The 14,537-nt window shown below is 38.4% G+C and overlaps 1 protein-coding gene across 1 annotated transcript in view; it reads left to right on the plus strand.

Moving 5' to 3' along the window:
• Window positions 1–2,075: 2,075 nt before the first annotated feature.
• LOC130912634 (zinc finger protein basonuclin-1-like) overlaps window positions 2,076–14,537 on the plus strand; it is a 55,186-nt gene continuing 42,724 nt past the window's right edge. The window contains exon 1 of the mRNA XM_057830756.1: window positions 2,076–2,177. Within this exon, the coding sequence (XP_057686739.1) occupies window positions 2,163–2,177 (15 nt within the window). The 5' untranslated portion in view covers window positions 2,076–2,162. The remainder of the gene's footprint in view (window positions 2,178–14,537) is intronic.

Genomic DNA, 14,537 nt, shown 5'->3' on the forward strand with positions numbered 1-14,537 from the left:
TATTTGTGTCACTGCCTTGATTGCACACGTGGGGGAGCCTAGGAACAGGTGCCACTGAAAATCGTCAGCAGATTACTTAAACCGGTTGTTGGCCTCACATCATTCCCAGAGCAACAACTCACTGACATGACTTTCAGCTAACAAAGAATCCTGTAATCCTGATACTGAGCTATTTTTTAAAGTTTTTTATTTTATTTTATTTTTTTTACCCTAGATTCCGTACTACTTGCCTGCCAGAACGCCCGCCTGCCCGTTCACCTGTTTTATCACCAAACTGCCCTCCGGATTCTTCGGACACTATCTAGCGCTTTCTATCATCGTCCAAAAACTGTTACCACTGCCAGTTAGCCTCTGTCTCTGCGCTTGGGTCCCCTGTTACCCCGAAACCTTAACAAATACAATATGACATATAATATTGTTTACAGTCTAAAAATGGGTAGTTTTTAATGTGGAGTTGCTTGTTACAATTGAAATATTTTGTGAAAAAACAAAGTTGTTGTATGTTGCATTAATATGTTAGCATTGATAAATATCATGAAAAAGAAGTGTTGTCATTATTGCTTTTAATAGACAAATTTAATTTGCAATGTAAACATATACAAACACACAACTTTGTTCTAACTTTGAATAAAGCACTTTCCATACAAATTTGCCATCTGCTGATTTGTCGTGACTCCTCCGTGCTCTTCTGTTCAGTTGCCTTTCAGGTGTGAGCTGACATTGACGTTACACGTCGACTGTTAAATTTCAGATTTTGAGGGAGTCTGGCCTGCACGGTCCGCCGCGGAACAGTGTGTCACCTGCAATACAGCTGTTTTTTTAGAGAGGGGTGCAAGAGCAGAATCTGCTTTTTCAGGCTTGTGTGTGTTTTCTGCCATATACACCACCAATGGGCAATGAATTGAAGCATATTATTGCAGATCATTTTTGCATTTCACTTTGCTTCAACAATGACATCCATCCGTTTTTAAAACATTGTTTTTAAGATTTTTTAAAAATGTACATTTTTGTCTTTCTGTAGTGAGGCCAGTTTTAATTGATTTTTTTTTAAGTTATTCATCTATGTCCTTCATTATTTTCCTACATTCCTACAATCAAGGCAATTCCCCTTTACTTTATGTTGAGTCCTTCTGGTGAAATTCGACATTATGTCGTTCATCTTTGTCATGAACAAGTTGCTAGATATCTCTATAACCTTGCTTTGTAATGACTCCAGTCTGTCCTTTGCAGAGCAACCTTCAAGTTTTGCATTTGTTTTTTGGGAATTGTAGAATTAAAAACTGAACTTCAACTAGTCAATGTCGAAAAATGAACAGTCCCAAGACTGTAGAGCGTAAGTTAATAAGTATCTCCACTAGATTTTATGATTTGATACAACAATAGTTACATGATTTTTCAACACAGTCACCCTGCTTTTTAATGTACTTGCTCCATTGTTGCACAAACCTCCTGACAGGCATAAGTTGTGTTGACTGTTCACAGGGCACTTAGATATTACAGTAGTTTGGGTATGTGCATTCAGACGTGCACCATTGAATACTCAGAAAGAGAGAGTAGAGAGGTATGATTGTTCCCTGATTGCATTAGAAGAGCCTAAAGCCTATGCGGTTCCTCACATCTTTGTGAAAGATGATTGTCATCCCCTTTTCTAGCCAGCTGTGGGGTGACTGCACTGTGACTCTAAAGAGGGAAGATGTGTGTGTGTGTGTGTGTGTGTGTAGGGGTGCGTGTCTGTGTGTGTGTTGTGTAAAGTGTACATACTATGTACTATGCACTTTGTACGGTATGTGTGTTAGTGTAGTATGTTCAAGCAAAGGTAGGTGAGAATGTGGAGTAGGAGGATGTTATGTCGTTCCAATCCCATGTGCCCAGTTTCAAGCACACACCCACGCCCTAGCTGAAAAAGTGCCTGTGTCACTTTTTGAGAGAGAGAGAGAGAGAGAGAGAGAGAGAGAGAGAGAGAGAGAGAGAGAGAGAGAGAGAGAGAGAGAGAGAGAGAGAGAGAGAGAGAGAGACAAGAGTAGTTTGTGCGGGAGAAACTGGTCAGTGTGATGGCACTTTTGCTGTGGTGCTTGGGCAAACAGGAGAGTTGGGAACAGATGTTTTGTGGGACTCAAAGGGATTAGCCAATTTGTTGGTACCCTTTGAAACACCCTGACTGAATGAAAATGGCTGAGGTAAGATGAGATCATTTAACTATTTTTCACTCGTTAGAATTCAAGAAGTAGTGAACGAACTACCAATTAAAGAAGTGGCAGATCAACTCACAACAAAAAAAAATGACAATTCAAATAGCTGAAAAGATTTTCTTTTTAAAAATCATGGACTTATCTAAACACACTCCAAAAATCCCAAAAAATGCAATATATTAATCTCATTCATTTAGTCAATTTACTTCCATTTAAAAGAATTATATTTTTAATGACAAATGATGCTATTTAAGTGTGGATTATTAAGATATCATGCAATAACACTTATTTTAACATCTTAATATTTCATTTTTTATTCTAATTCTTATTTAAAATTCAAATTTTACCAATCAAAGAAGTGACCGATAAACTGACAACAATGACAAATCAAATAGCTGAATAGATTTTTTTTTTGGTTTGTTTTTTAATTACGGAAGCATGTAAACATTCCAAAAATGAGATTTATTAATCTTAACCATTAAGTCCATGAACTTCCTTTTAAAAGAACTACCTTTTTAATGAAAAATGATGCTATTTAGGTGAAAATTTTTAAGTCATCATACTATCATACTTATAATACCAATATTTCTTAAATTTTGATTTCCTCCACAAAGTTTTGATTGGATTAAAAAATTGAGTCTTTGCATGCATTTACATTGTGTCATATTTGTGTACGATGTCCAAATAGTGTGTTTATAGACCACACAAATGGGCCTTTTAGGCTATGTTTTGGTATTGTGGGTATTTTGGCATGCGCCACTGTGTGTTTTGGAAAGAGCAGGATCCACCCATGTCGTTGTGAATTTGCCAATTGTACTAAATAAGAACACATAAATATTCTCATCCCTGTTAAAAGCTGGCCCACCTGTTGTGGCGCTTAGTCTTGAACCTTAAGCACACTTTCATTGGTGGAATCTATTGAATTGGAAAGCAGAAATATTGTGAATTAATCTTCACATGGTACAATGAAAATTGCTGCCCAAAGCTAGAAGTGTCCAGTGTACCACCATACACGTGTATCAGTAGTGAAATGTATGTACTGAAGTTGGCGTTCAAAAAGAAAAAAAGACATTAATTAAAATGTGCTAAACTTTGGTCATTTACCCCTCTTTTCCTCAAAAATAGTATATTTCTGTTTGTTCACACATTCTACTTATTTGTGACCAATTTCTACTTTGAAATTGGTGGGCTCCAGTTTCTGAACATCCAAAGGCCTACCTCATTTGAGGTAACGAAACCAAGTAGAGTGGTACCTCTACATACAAATTTAATTGGTTCCAAGTCGAAATGGTCATATGTCGAGTAGGATTTTCCCATAAATATAGATTATAATTCGATTAATTCCTTCCACAGCCCAAAAACCTACGCTAAATCCTTCATAAATATTGCAGGTACAATTACACACAGCAAAACAAATAAATTATAAATATAAATCAGAATAATAATAATAATGCAACAAATAGGGTTTTAATGTGGTATTTGTGTCTTGCATGCTGTTCCCGTGTGATGGACGAGTGTGAGAGAGGTGCTGAAGAGTGGGAAAATTTTAATTTCTCTTTTTATGTTTGTTGTTGTAGGTTTGTTGTTGTAGGTGTCGGGTACGGCGGACAGTAGCCGTGTTATGTTGCACAAGTTCTGAAATAAATGATTTAAAACCTGATGAAGCTGGCGATTTCCTCGCCAAAGTTACAATAATAATAATAAGAAGAAGAATTACTAATAAATTGGATTTTAAAAAAGTGTTTTTAGTTTCACCTTAATTTATAGAAACTGGCCTACGGAGGTTGGAAGGCACGGCGGGTAGAGTATAGGAGGATACATCTGCTTGAGGACCGTCAAAATCGTAGACATATTCCAGCCATATTGTCGAGCCAGTTCACTCACAGGCACACCATGTTCATATTTTACTATCATTTCCTTCTTAATTTCAATGGTAAGCGTCACCTTTTTTCTTTTTTCCACCACCTGCATTAACCTTCTAGGGACCAATGCTGATTTCTCTCACAAGACAATTCACCGTGCGTCCGTCTTGCGGGAAAACAATGAAATTATATTTTGAGCATGTCGCCATATATCGAGACAAATACAAGTTGAATTTTATGACGGATGTCAAAAGGATCGTATGTCGATGCGTCGTATGTTAAGGTACCACTTTACATTTTTTGTTTTTCTTGATTCCATTATTTTTTTTCTCAAACAAATTGGCAGGATTCAGTATTTTTTTTTAATCCTCTATGTGGTCTATAAATTATATGAATGAAGATTTTTTAAAAATTGGCCTAATTAGTTTTGTCTTGCTTTAAAGGGGTTGCATGGCTCTTCAGTTTTGAGCCGGTCAATTCCAGTGATGTAAATACAGAGGTGGATAGAGTAGGCAAAAATTTTACTCAAATGAGAGTAACATTACTCCAAGATAATATTACTGAAGTAAGAGTAAAGTCGTCATCCAAAAAAATGTACTCAAGTGCAAGTAATAATAAGTAGTATAGAAGTATAGTAATGTGTAACATTGTGAGTAACTGCCTCTGCCTTTTGTATTTTTAATTCTATCTTTTTTCTCCATCTATATCAGGGGTCTCCAAACTTTTTGCAAAGGGGGCCAGATTTGGCGTGGTAAAAATGTGGGGGGCTGACCTTGGCTGACGTCCTTTACGTAGAACAACATATTTAAACAAAAATTAGCAAGCCATTCAGTGTGTCACATTTGCTTTATTATTTTTTTTAATGAATAATTTCAACAATCTCGCAACTAGCCTTTTCGGCGTTCTCTTTCGACTCTCGGGCTGTTGCGAAATACTACTGCTGTAAAATTAAACTAGCTTCAAGTTGCTTCAATTTCTCGCTGTGTATCTTCCCTGTAATCTTGTCATACATGTGAGCGTGTCTTGTTTGGTAATATCGCCTCATTGAAATCTTTAAAAACAGCGACTGTCTCTTTGCAAATGTGGCAAGACACAGTTGTTGCGTATTTTAGTGAAGAAATATTCCAATTTCCATCTATCCTTGAAGCGTCGGCCATCACAGTCAACTTTTTTGTTGTTGATTGTCACCATTTTAGAAAATTGGAAGTAGAGGGTCACACGGAGTAATGTTGCTTAGCCCTTAAATACCTGCAACATGAAGCAATTATCAGAGAATCCCAAAATTTGAAAAATAAGGTCCTAATGAAATAATTTTTTCAAATTTATGAAAAGAAAAGTCAAAATGAATATGTGTAGTAAGCACTCTAATGTCTATAATCCATGCTAAATCATGTTTTTTTCTCATGGAACCTGCAGATGCATGTGTTGACTTGCATCTATAATTTATTATTATTTTTTTTTCAAAAAGAAATGTCAAAATTCTAAATTAGTCTGAAAATCATGAAATTTTAGGTGTATCAAATGTGATACATTTGGCAAAAAAGGGTTAAAAAACTGCTGCCTTTTAGTGGGTAAATGAGGAGCAGCATTTTGTGTGTAAGCTACTTCATATGCTGGTTGCAGTACTGCTGACCAATTTATTAAGTCTGTGTGCGGGCCAGATGTAATTGATTTTATGACAGAGGCTGGGGGCCGGATGAAATTTGACCACGGGCCGCATTTGGCCCCCGGGCTGGACTTTGGACATGTCTGATTTATATGAACTGTTGTTATTATTATACTGTACTATAACCTATTACTTAACCACATTAAGCTAAAGAAAAAAAAAATCATTAAATTCCGGCAATAGAAAAAAAAATCTGCAGAACTGAAGTGTCTTTAATCCAAAGAGCATAAATGCCCTTTAGTGGAGAAAATAGTTACTTGTTTGAATAGTTCAACAGTTCCTTCATAGTTCCTATTATGACATTAAAAAGGATCATATCTATAGTTTTCCATGGTCAATCTGTGCCAAATAAAAACTGGGAGAGAGGTTAAAATCCGTGCTTTTGAGTCATGTTGAGGGCAGGGCTCTACGTCAAACACTTAACCAGTGCTCTAAAGACGCCACGTGACTGAACAGGCCGGCGTTATCAAAGAATGGCAAGCTTGAGCCTGATTGGTAGAATTGAGTCATGTGATTATTGTTGCGACGTCTCATTGATGAAACTGGTGGATATACTGTTGGCATCCCTGGGAAAAAAGTAAAATCTAATATGTAGAATCAAGAGGAAAAATGTAGCATTGTGTAGCCCAATGCAGCGTAGTAATACCCCTTTCCCACTGAAACTAGTGGGTCAACGCGCGTTTTTCCAAGCCGATGCATCCCACTAACAATTGGCATTTGGCACCCTTCCCATTGACGAAAAAAAGCCGTGTCTTTTTTTTTTTTTTTTTCCACCCGTCTAACCCCGTCCCCTCCTCAGCCGTGCGTAAGGTGCGTGACGTCACCACGCTAAGATGCGCTTCGACAAGTGCGACCAAATTCATTCAGTTCGAGGAAGTTAACAATGCAAAGCAACATGGAAGCCTCCTTTCCGTTTGTGTTCTGTTTTCATGCTTTTTACTGCCCGCAAAATGGTCAAAATGCAGCAAAGGATCAACACTGTGCTTGTGCTGACGCAACGTAGGCAACGTAAATTTTGGTTTGAAATTGAAAGGAGTCGTGTACGTCACAGAAGGAGGAGAAGAGCCTTTGTTTAATCTGTTATGGCTATTGCTAACGCTGCTACACCGACTGTGCCGTATGTGGATCCGGGCTAGAGCACATGGTTTTTGTTTATTGTTATGATGCATCACGTACTAGCCTACGTCACCACGTATATTAGGGTGTTGACTGTTGACCCGGGGTTTTGCTTTCCCACTGCATGGCGATCAGAGCCGAGGTGATTTTAACACGGGTTGCTTGGCGGGTTGATTGACACGGGTCGAGGCGGGTCGCTGCACCTTTCCCACTGCCACCAAAAGCCGATTGTTAGCGGGTTGACACGGGTTTTTTGGCCAGTGGGAAAGGGGTATAAGAGTAGCGTTTCCTCTTCACAAATCTACTCAAGTAAAAGTAAAAAGTATGGCTTAGTTAAACTACTCTTAGAAGTAAATTTTCTTCAAAAAGTTACTCAAGTAAATGTAACGGAGTAAATGTAATGCATTACTACCCACTACCCGAATACAGTATTTTGGCTGTCATTTGGACTGCTCAGCTAGTGAATTTGATTCATCCATAAAAATGTTGAGGCAGTTACTTATTTTTTTTTTGTCTATGTGAAGCACTTTTGTCTGAGAAAGGTTCTATACAAATAGTTCAATGACTTACCAATGATATGTGTGCAACGGCACCAGCCTTGTACTGCTTAGTGTCTCCTAAGACCCAGTGCTATATTTCACCATCGCTCCAAAGGAACAGCACAGAAACACTGGTTCAACGCTATCACTGCTATCCAAAGGTTTGCGAGGATTTGTCAGCCATATGTGACAAGATTGTCAAGAGGCTAAAAATCTGATCAGAGGACAGCCATGTGCCAAACTCATTCACTCACTCAAACACATTCGATGTAGCAATGCCCCGCCACCACCAGCAGCCCTAAGACTTTTTACATTTTGCTTTTGTCTTGTATTCACTTCCGCCTGACCTCGACTGTCACTACTTGCACTTAGTTAATTTCTCATTGTAATTTTCAGTTAACATTGAATTACTCAATGCAGTTAAGCTCGTTGAGGATTTCCAAATGTCAGAATTGTGTGTTAACACACTTATTAATAAAATGGAATTAAATCTCAAACAAAGGTGTAATCGCTTAGCCTCTTATATATTGGTATCATAACCCCATACATGTACCACTTGTCCTAATTTGGGTCACGGTTTAGGTGGAGCCTTTAGAGTTGAAAGTGAGGTACACAATTGTGGACAAAATTCTGACAATCTGTGCAGCCTGTGAGGTGTTGCCACTCGTGTTAGTGGCCAAAATGAGGCGAAATTACAAATAATATTACAGTTGCCTAATGTTGATGTGCTGCAACAAATTTTGTTGTTACTAGAAAACATTAAAGGTATTTTTCACCTTATTATATTATATTTGTGGTATTGTGAGCTCATCACTCATGTACATCCCATACAGACACAAGTTGTATGTCATGCCTCTATTTATTGCAGACAGGGGCGTAACTTACGTGTGCTGTGGTGCGACCACACCCGGGCTCGGGCCTCTTAGCAGCCTGGTGTGTGGCCGTAAAGTGGGCATGGTTGGGCGAGGGGAGGGTCAAACAGAAAGGTAAGATGATGCGCTGAGCTGTCTATAGTGTTTAAGTGGTAAAATATCTCTAGTTGCACCCCCCTTGATCGGTTGTCCACTCAGGGGTCCCGTTTATGCTCATTGCACCCAGGCCCTAATCACATTTGTTCCGCCATAATTGCAGATATTGATCACAATAAAACATTTGGACAACATGATTTCTTGTTTGTTTTATTTATAACAATTGGTGCATGGGCAAAACAGGTCAATGAATCTCAATTTAGAAAATTAGCAAACTGCTGTCATTTAACATTATCTCTCTGATGATCATTGTTAGTATTACACATTGGACAATTGGTCTTAGTTTGCCAGGAGTCCAAAAAATAAATAAATAAATAAATACACAATTAAAAAAATAATCAAAAGTGTCATTAAAATGCTTCTATTTCAATATTTATTTATTTATTTAAATATTTATTCAACATTTATTTATTTATTCAAATTCATATTTATTTCACTTTTTCTTTATTTCAATTAATATTTATTTCAATTGCTATTTATTTTTTCAATTTTATTTATTTTAACATTTATTTATTTATTCCAATATGTGTTTATTTATTTAATTTTTTATTTATTTCAACATGTATTTGTTTATTTCACTTTTTATTCATTTCATTCTTGCACTCTTGTTCCCCGTGTGGCCGTATGTTTGTAAGCCACCTGCTCAGGGTCTAAATTTCCTGTGTCAAAGTGTCCTGCTTAGTCTAACATGTCCGTTATTAAATCCCGAGAAAGCTGATGCAGAACCTCAGCAATCGTTGAAGTTTTGGGAAGGAGCATTATCTTGACCCCAGAGCCATGTAGCTTGACTCGCTCAACTCAAACCTCGCCTAGTTCACGCCTGCCCACCGAGTTTGATGAGCTAATTACAGATAAAATTATTTTATGCAGCCACACGGAGAACATGAGTGCAAGAATGAAATAAATAAAAAGTGAAATAAATAAATGTTGAATTAAATAAATACAAATTGGAATAAATAAATGTTGAAATAAATAAAAATGGAAATACGAATTGAAATAAAATTGGAATTAATAAATATTGAAATCGACAAATATTGAAATGACACTTTTAATTATTTATTTAATTGTTTATTTATTCATTTAATTTTTGGACTCCTGGTCCTCCATAGGAGCGCTGGTCAGAGCGCTACTTCATGGCTAGTATGTCCAAGGATGGATGGAAGACGGCAGAATAATGAGGAGGCACATTGCAGTAACTCAAATTCTTTTATCCAATATATCACATTCCCAGACGTACAACAGATGGCGACAATGTCCGCTTTATGGAGATAGTGTTGGTGATAGTGTTAGTGAGTCGACGTCGATGGGTGTGTGTGTGTGTGTGTGTGTGTGTGTGTGTGTGTGTGTGTGTGTGGTTTTGGTCAGTGTCTCTTTTGGTAATTGGATATTATAAACTGGTTTGAAAAACAGAGAAACGGCTGGTTATTTGGTTTTCGTTTTAAAACGGAAAAATCAAAATTGAAATACAGCTTGATTTTCTTGTTTCTTATCTGGAACGAGCAAGGAAAAGTCCCGAAACAGTTTGATTTTTTCATTTTAAGTTCTTTAACCAAAATAGAATTTAGCACGAGACAAAAATCGAAAAATGGATCTGGCGAGCTGAGGCCGGATCCGGCACGCAGTCGCCTACTATTGGGGATCATACTGTAATGTGTTTATATTCAAGTTAAATTTCTCTATTAAAAGCAATTATAACACACTTTTTTCATGGCAAATATTAATGCTAACATATTAATGCAACGTACAACAATACAACATTGTTTTTTCACGAAATATTTTAATCGGAACAAGCAACTCCACATTAAAGATGACTCATTTTTAAACTGTAAACAACATATTGTATTTAAGGTTCGCGGCACCTAAACACAGAGACACAAAAGCAAACTGGCAGTTGAAACAAGAGTTCATTGAAGATGAGAGGGAGTGGTAGATAGTGATGTAACGAGGTGCGCTGAGTCTTCGAAGTGTTTGTCGAGTAATGAAGAGACTTTTCTGCGAAGCGCGTACCGAGGCTTGCTTAATTTAGGAGAGGTTCCAAAAATGATGACATCCGATGCCTTGCTGCCCAGCTGTACCACGTGATTGCTTTAGATTTGCAGCGCGGTTTGACAGCTCGCTACACTCTATCAACACCTTTGGCTACATTCAAAATGTGGGTGTTTGAAAGAGAGTTGCGATCAGGTAAGCGTTTAGAGAGAGAAGGGTACAGTAGTTGACAGGGGCGGACTGGTAATCTGTGGGTTCTGGAGGATCACAGAACGGCCGGTGCCCTGGACGGCCGGCGGCCGCCATTCATTATACATCACCATTTTTATCCCCCCATCCTCTGATTATCTACATTTCGCATCCAATCCGACAGGTGGCAGCAATGTGCCTGGCTGTTCACCGCCAATCTGATAGAAGAACGAAGAAAGCACAGAGTAGCCTTCAATGGTTCCTTGTGGAAGCAAAATAGCGACGAGCGTTAATGTACAATATGGATGGTGGTGGCAAGAAAAGACAAGAGAAGGGTGGCGCGGAGAAGGTTAGGGAGAAAAAAAACAAAGAAACTGTAGAGCGAAGCATTAAAATGTCACAAGTTGACAAATATTTTCACAAGAGAGTGGGAGCGGCAGCCACTCTGATGTGCAGCCGGTGCAGGGAGAGAGAAAGAAGAGGGAGGGGGTAATGATAAGCTGGTGGAAGTTCCCCAGACAAGCGTCGGGCAAGTAAGTTAGCCTGGTACTCCAGACTCACCGCTGTTCCGGTTATTCTCTCAGTGTTTGAAAAATACAGGGAGAAAAGTCTGGCCGTGCCAGGCAACAAGTACGTAGGGATGAAGAGGGTTACTTGCTCGGTATACTGGCAATTGTTATCCACCAGGTAGCTACATTTTAAATGAAATAAATGACAATTAAAGGGTTAGTGCCAGCTAGTCCATGTACCCGTTTGCAATCGTGTCAAGTTACAGTATGCTAGTCCTACTATCACTCTCCTTAGAAAAAATATTTTAGCTGTAAAACAACATATGCACACGCGGCAGAAATATTAATTCAGAAGAAATATAACAAAATATTAATAAAATGAAAGGTTTTACTACTTTAAAGTTTAGGTAGTTAAATTGATATGATATATATATTTTAATTATTTATATATTGCTTTGTTTTCTGGTTAATACTTTCCAATGAAGGTTATGTATACAGGATTTGTCTTGAAATGTTTATTGTATTTTCATTTAAATTTATTATTTGTGTGGCAAGATTAATTCTGGCATAAACAATGAAGTCATTTTATAGACACGGGATAGGTGCTATTATAATCAATTGGATACATAAAACTTGCTTTAAAAAATAAATTCTTTCATTTATTTATTCAGGTTGATCATAGAGCTAGGGCAGAAGATCATGAATCCAACTCCAGTTCAGCCTTGCAGTACTTTGAGCACCCCAAGTCAGACAGTCACAGTCTAGACACATTTTCTTCATTTTTCTCTCAAAGTGCACGAAATCGATGCATTTTACAATGAAATGTAAAAAAAAATTATCCTGGGGGGGGGGGGGGGGGGGCATGACCCCCAAGAGGCTCTGTGTTTCCCTTTGTACAGCGATTCTTGTGGGCTGGGCTGAGTCAAAGTCCAGGGCTGCTTTTTAGTCCCACTCCGCCCCTGGGTACCATGTATTTTTATGACTGTTGTGGTATTGTTTGCGTGTATGACTGTGGTTTTTGTTTCGTATATTTTTGTTTTTTCTTTTTGTTTCAGGGGGTACTGTCCCTTCATACACTATGGTCACACAGGTTATGACTTTGATCTCATTGTTGAAGATGTATGCCAAATTTAACTTCTGGGAATGAAAAACCGTAAAAAAAATGTTGAACAAAAAATATACCGGTACACACAATTGTGATAATCTGTGTACATAGATGACATAGTCAGACAATATTGAGCAAAACAATTCCTTCCCAACACACACACACACACAAATCAACAAATTACTCATGTGGTTGGGAGACAACTGACTGTGATTATACACTTAGCCAGCCACATAAAAGGGGGCAGAGACCAGAGTCAAATACTACTTGTGACGATGGCTCGGGCACCTTACTTCACGGAAGAGGAATGCGCGATAATCATGCGGAGTTATGAGGAATTAAAATCCACCCTCACCGCAAAATCCAACACCGCTTCAGCGAGTAGAACGCGACTGGTCTGTTGGCAGCGAATTACAGATCGTGTGATATGTGAATGCGTCAATATACCAGTTTACTCATGTCCATGTAAAGAAACAAAGCCTGCTGTCAGGACAACAAAATAAGATTTGGTACGTTAACTGTAAGAAATAATTTATCGTGCATCACCACATGAAGAAGGATGATTGTATGTTTAGTCCCATTGACTGTATGAATATGTAGAGTATGTCCTTTGAACATCTTCAGAGTAGATGTTAGATCGGGCCTAAAAAAATCCAGCCCGACCCGGCCCGAGCCGATCAATTAACTTGATTTGCACACCCGAGCCCGAACCCCCCTGCAATTTTATGTTATATTTGTGAGGAAAGAAGGAAATGCGGTAATGCGATGCGTGGTTGCGTTTTGTGTGATCACATTTGTGACGATTCCTGTTGCATAATGATAAAAAAAAATCAAAGCCCGTCTTTTGTAACGAATTCCCACAGTTAAACAAGACTGTAAGATGCATATTCAATAAACATTTATATCTTTTATATTTGTCTGTTCTATCTGGCGGATAGTGGATTTGACATTTATTTTAATCTCTTCGAGTTTCTCAATATTTAAATAGTCTACATATTTCATGATTATTATGCATTTTCACAACGAAATAACGATGGAAAAGTTTATTAAATATATTTCTTTTATGAGAGCAAAGCTCCACATTCGTTTACATGCAGCGAAGCTGACACAGGTTTCTGAATAGCATTTTCAACAATCAATTTCAAGCGTTTCCATACCCCACTCCGAATCGCACGGCATACACTGTTCTTACTCAGATATTCAGCATCACCGATGGAATACATATATTGTCCGCTGGCGAAAGAGCGCAAGGACAGGCACACAATCTTGTGAGTGCCTGACTTCGGCGGGTTACATTAGTGATGTCCGCCTCAATCAGCTGGCACAGGTAACGAATTCCCTCAGCTGAAAATCTATATCTTTCATGGAGAACATCGTCCAGGTATGCCAGCGGATTCTGGCGATCTCCAAAAACTCGTGCCCTCCAAAGAGAGCCCCTCACAATCAGTGCGCCAATGTCGTACGGCTCGTCCAGGTACGCTGTCATTGTCAAGAGGACACGTCCGCGGAGGAGTGCTGTTTAAATAGAGCGTGGTTAATGGAATCCTGGGGTTAAGCAAGATCTAACTTACCAGATCTAACCAGGTTTGCCGTGTGGCGTGTGTTGCCATGGCAACATTCCCCGGTTTCAACATATCCACCTTTCGTAGTCCCGTTTAGCTGATAAATTATGCTGCACGTGATGAAGTTACTCTCGAAGTTACCCTGCTAAACCAGAAAACCGGCTTCGTTGTACAGGCCACTGGTCGCAGGCTCACCCATTTGGAGAGACAGCGAGAACCAAAAGTGTTTTTTGCCATGTGGCATTTTTTTTTTGCCATATGGCATTTTTTTACCATGTGGTAAAATGGATTTTGCCATGTGGCATTTTTATTTTCGCCATGTGTTTTTTTTTTTTTTGGTAGGTGGCAAAATGTATTTTGGTTTGTGGGGGGGTATATGGCTGTTTTTCAGGCCATACAAGTCCATGCCATTGACGGCTCTACACGTCCAAATTTTACTTTCATTTTAAATGGCAGAAAAATGTGTGGTTGTGATTTTTGACCATACACTTTACATTAGATCTTATTGACCTTCAACTGGCACCCAAGTAAGGCTCTGCCATTGACTGCTATGCACGTCCAAATTTTATACTCATTTCAAATGGCAGGAAGGTCTGTTCTTTACCTCATTCTCTGCAGCCTATTTGGCATAATAAATAAAACATCATAAACAATTCTTCATTGACGGCTATGCACGTCCAAATTTTATTTTCATCTTAAATGACAGAAAAACGTGTGGCTGTGATTTTTGACTATACACTTTACATTAGAGCATATTGACGTTCAACTGGCACCCAAGTAACGTTC

The sequence above is a fragment of the Corythoichthys intestinalis genome, chromosome 1 (genome assembly GCF_030265065.1).
Source record: "Corythoichthys intestinalis isolate RoL2023-P3 chromosome 1, ASM3026506v1, whole genome shotgun sequence".
NCBI classification, from domain to species: Eukaryota; Metazoa; Chordata; class Actinopteri; order Syngnathiformes; family Syngnathidae; genus Corythoichthys; species Corythoichthys intestinalis.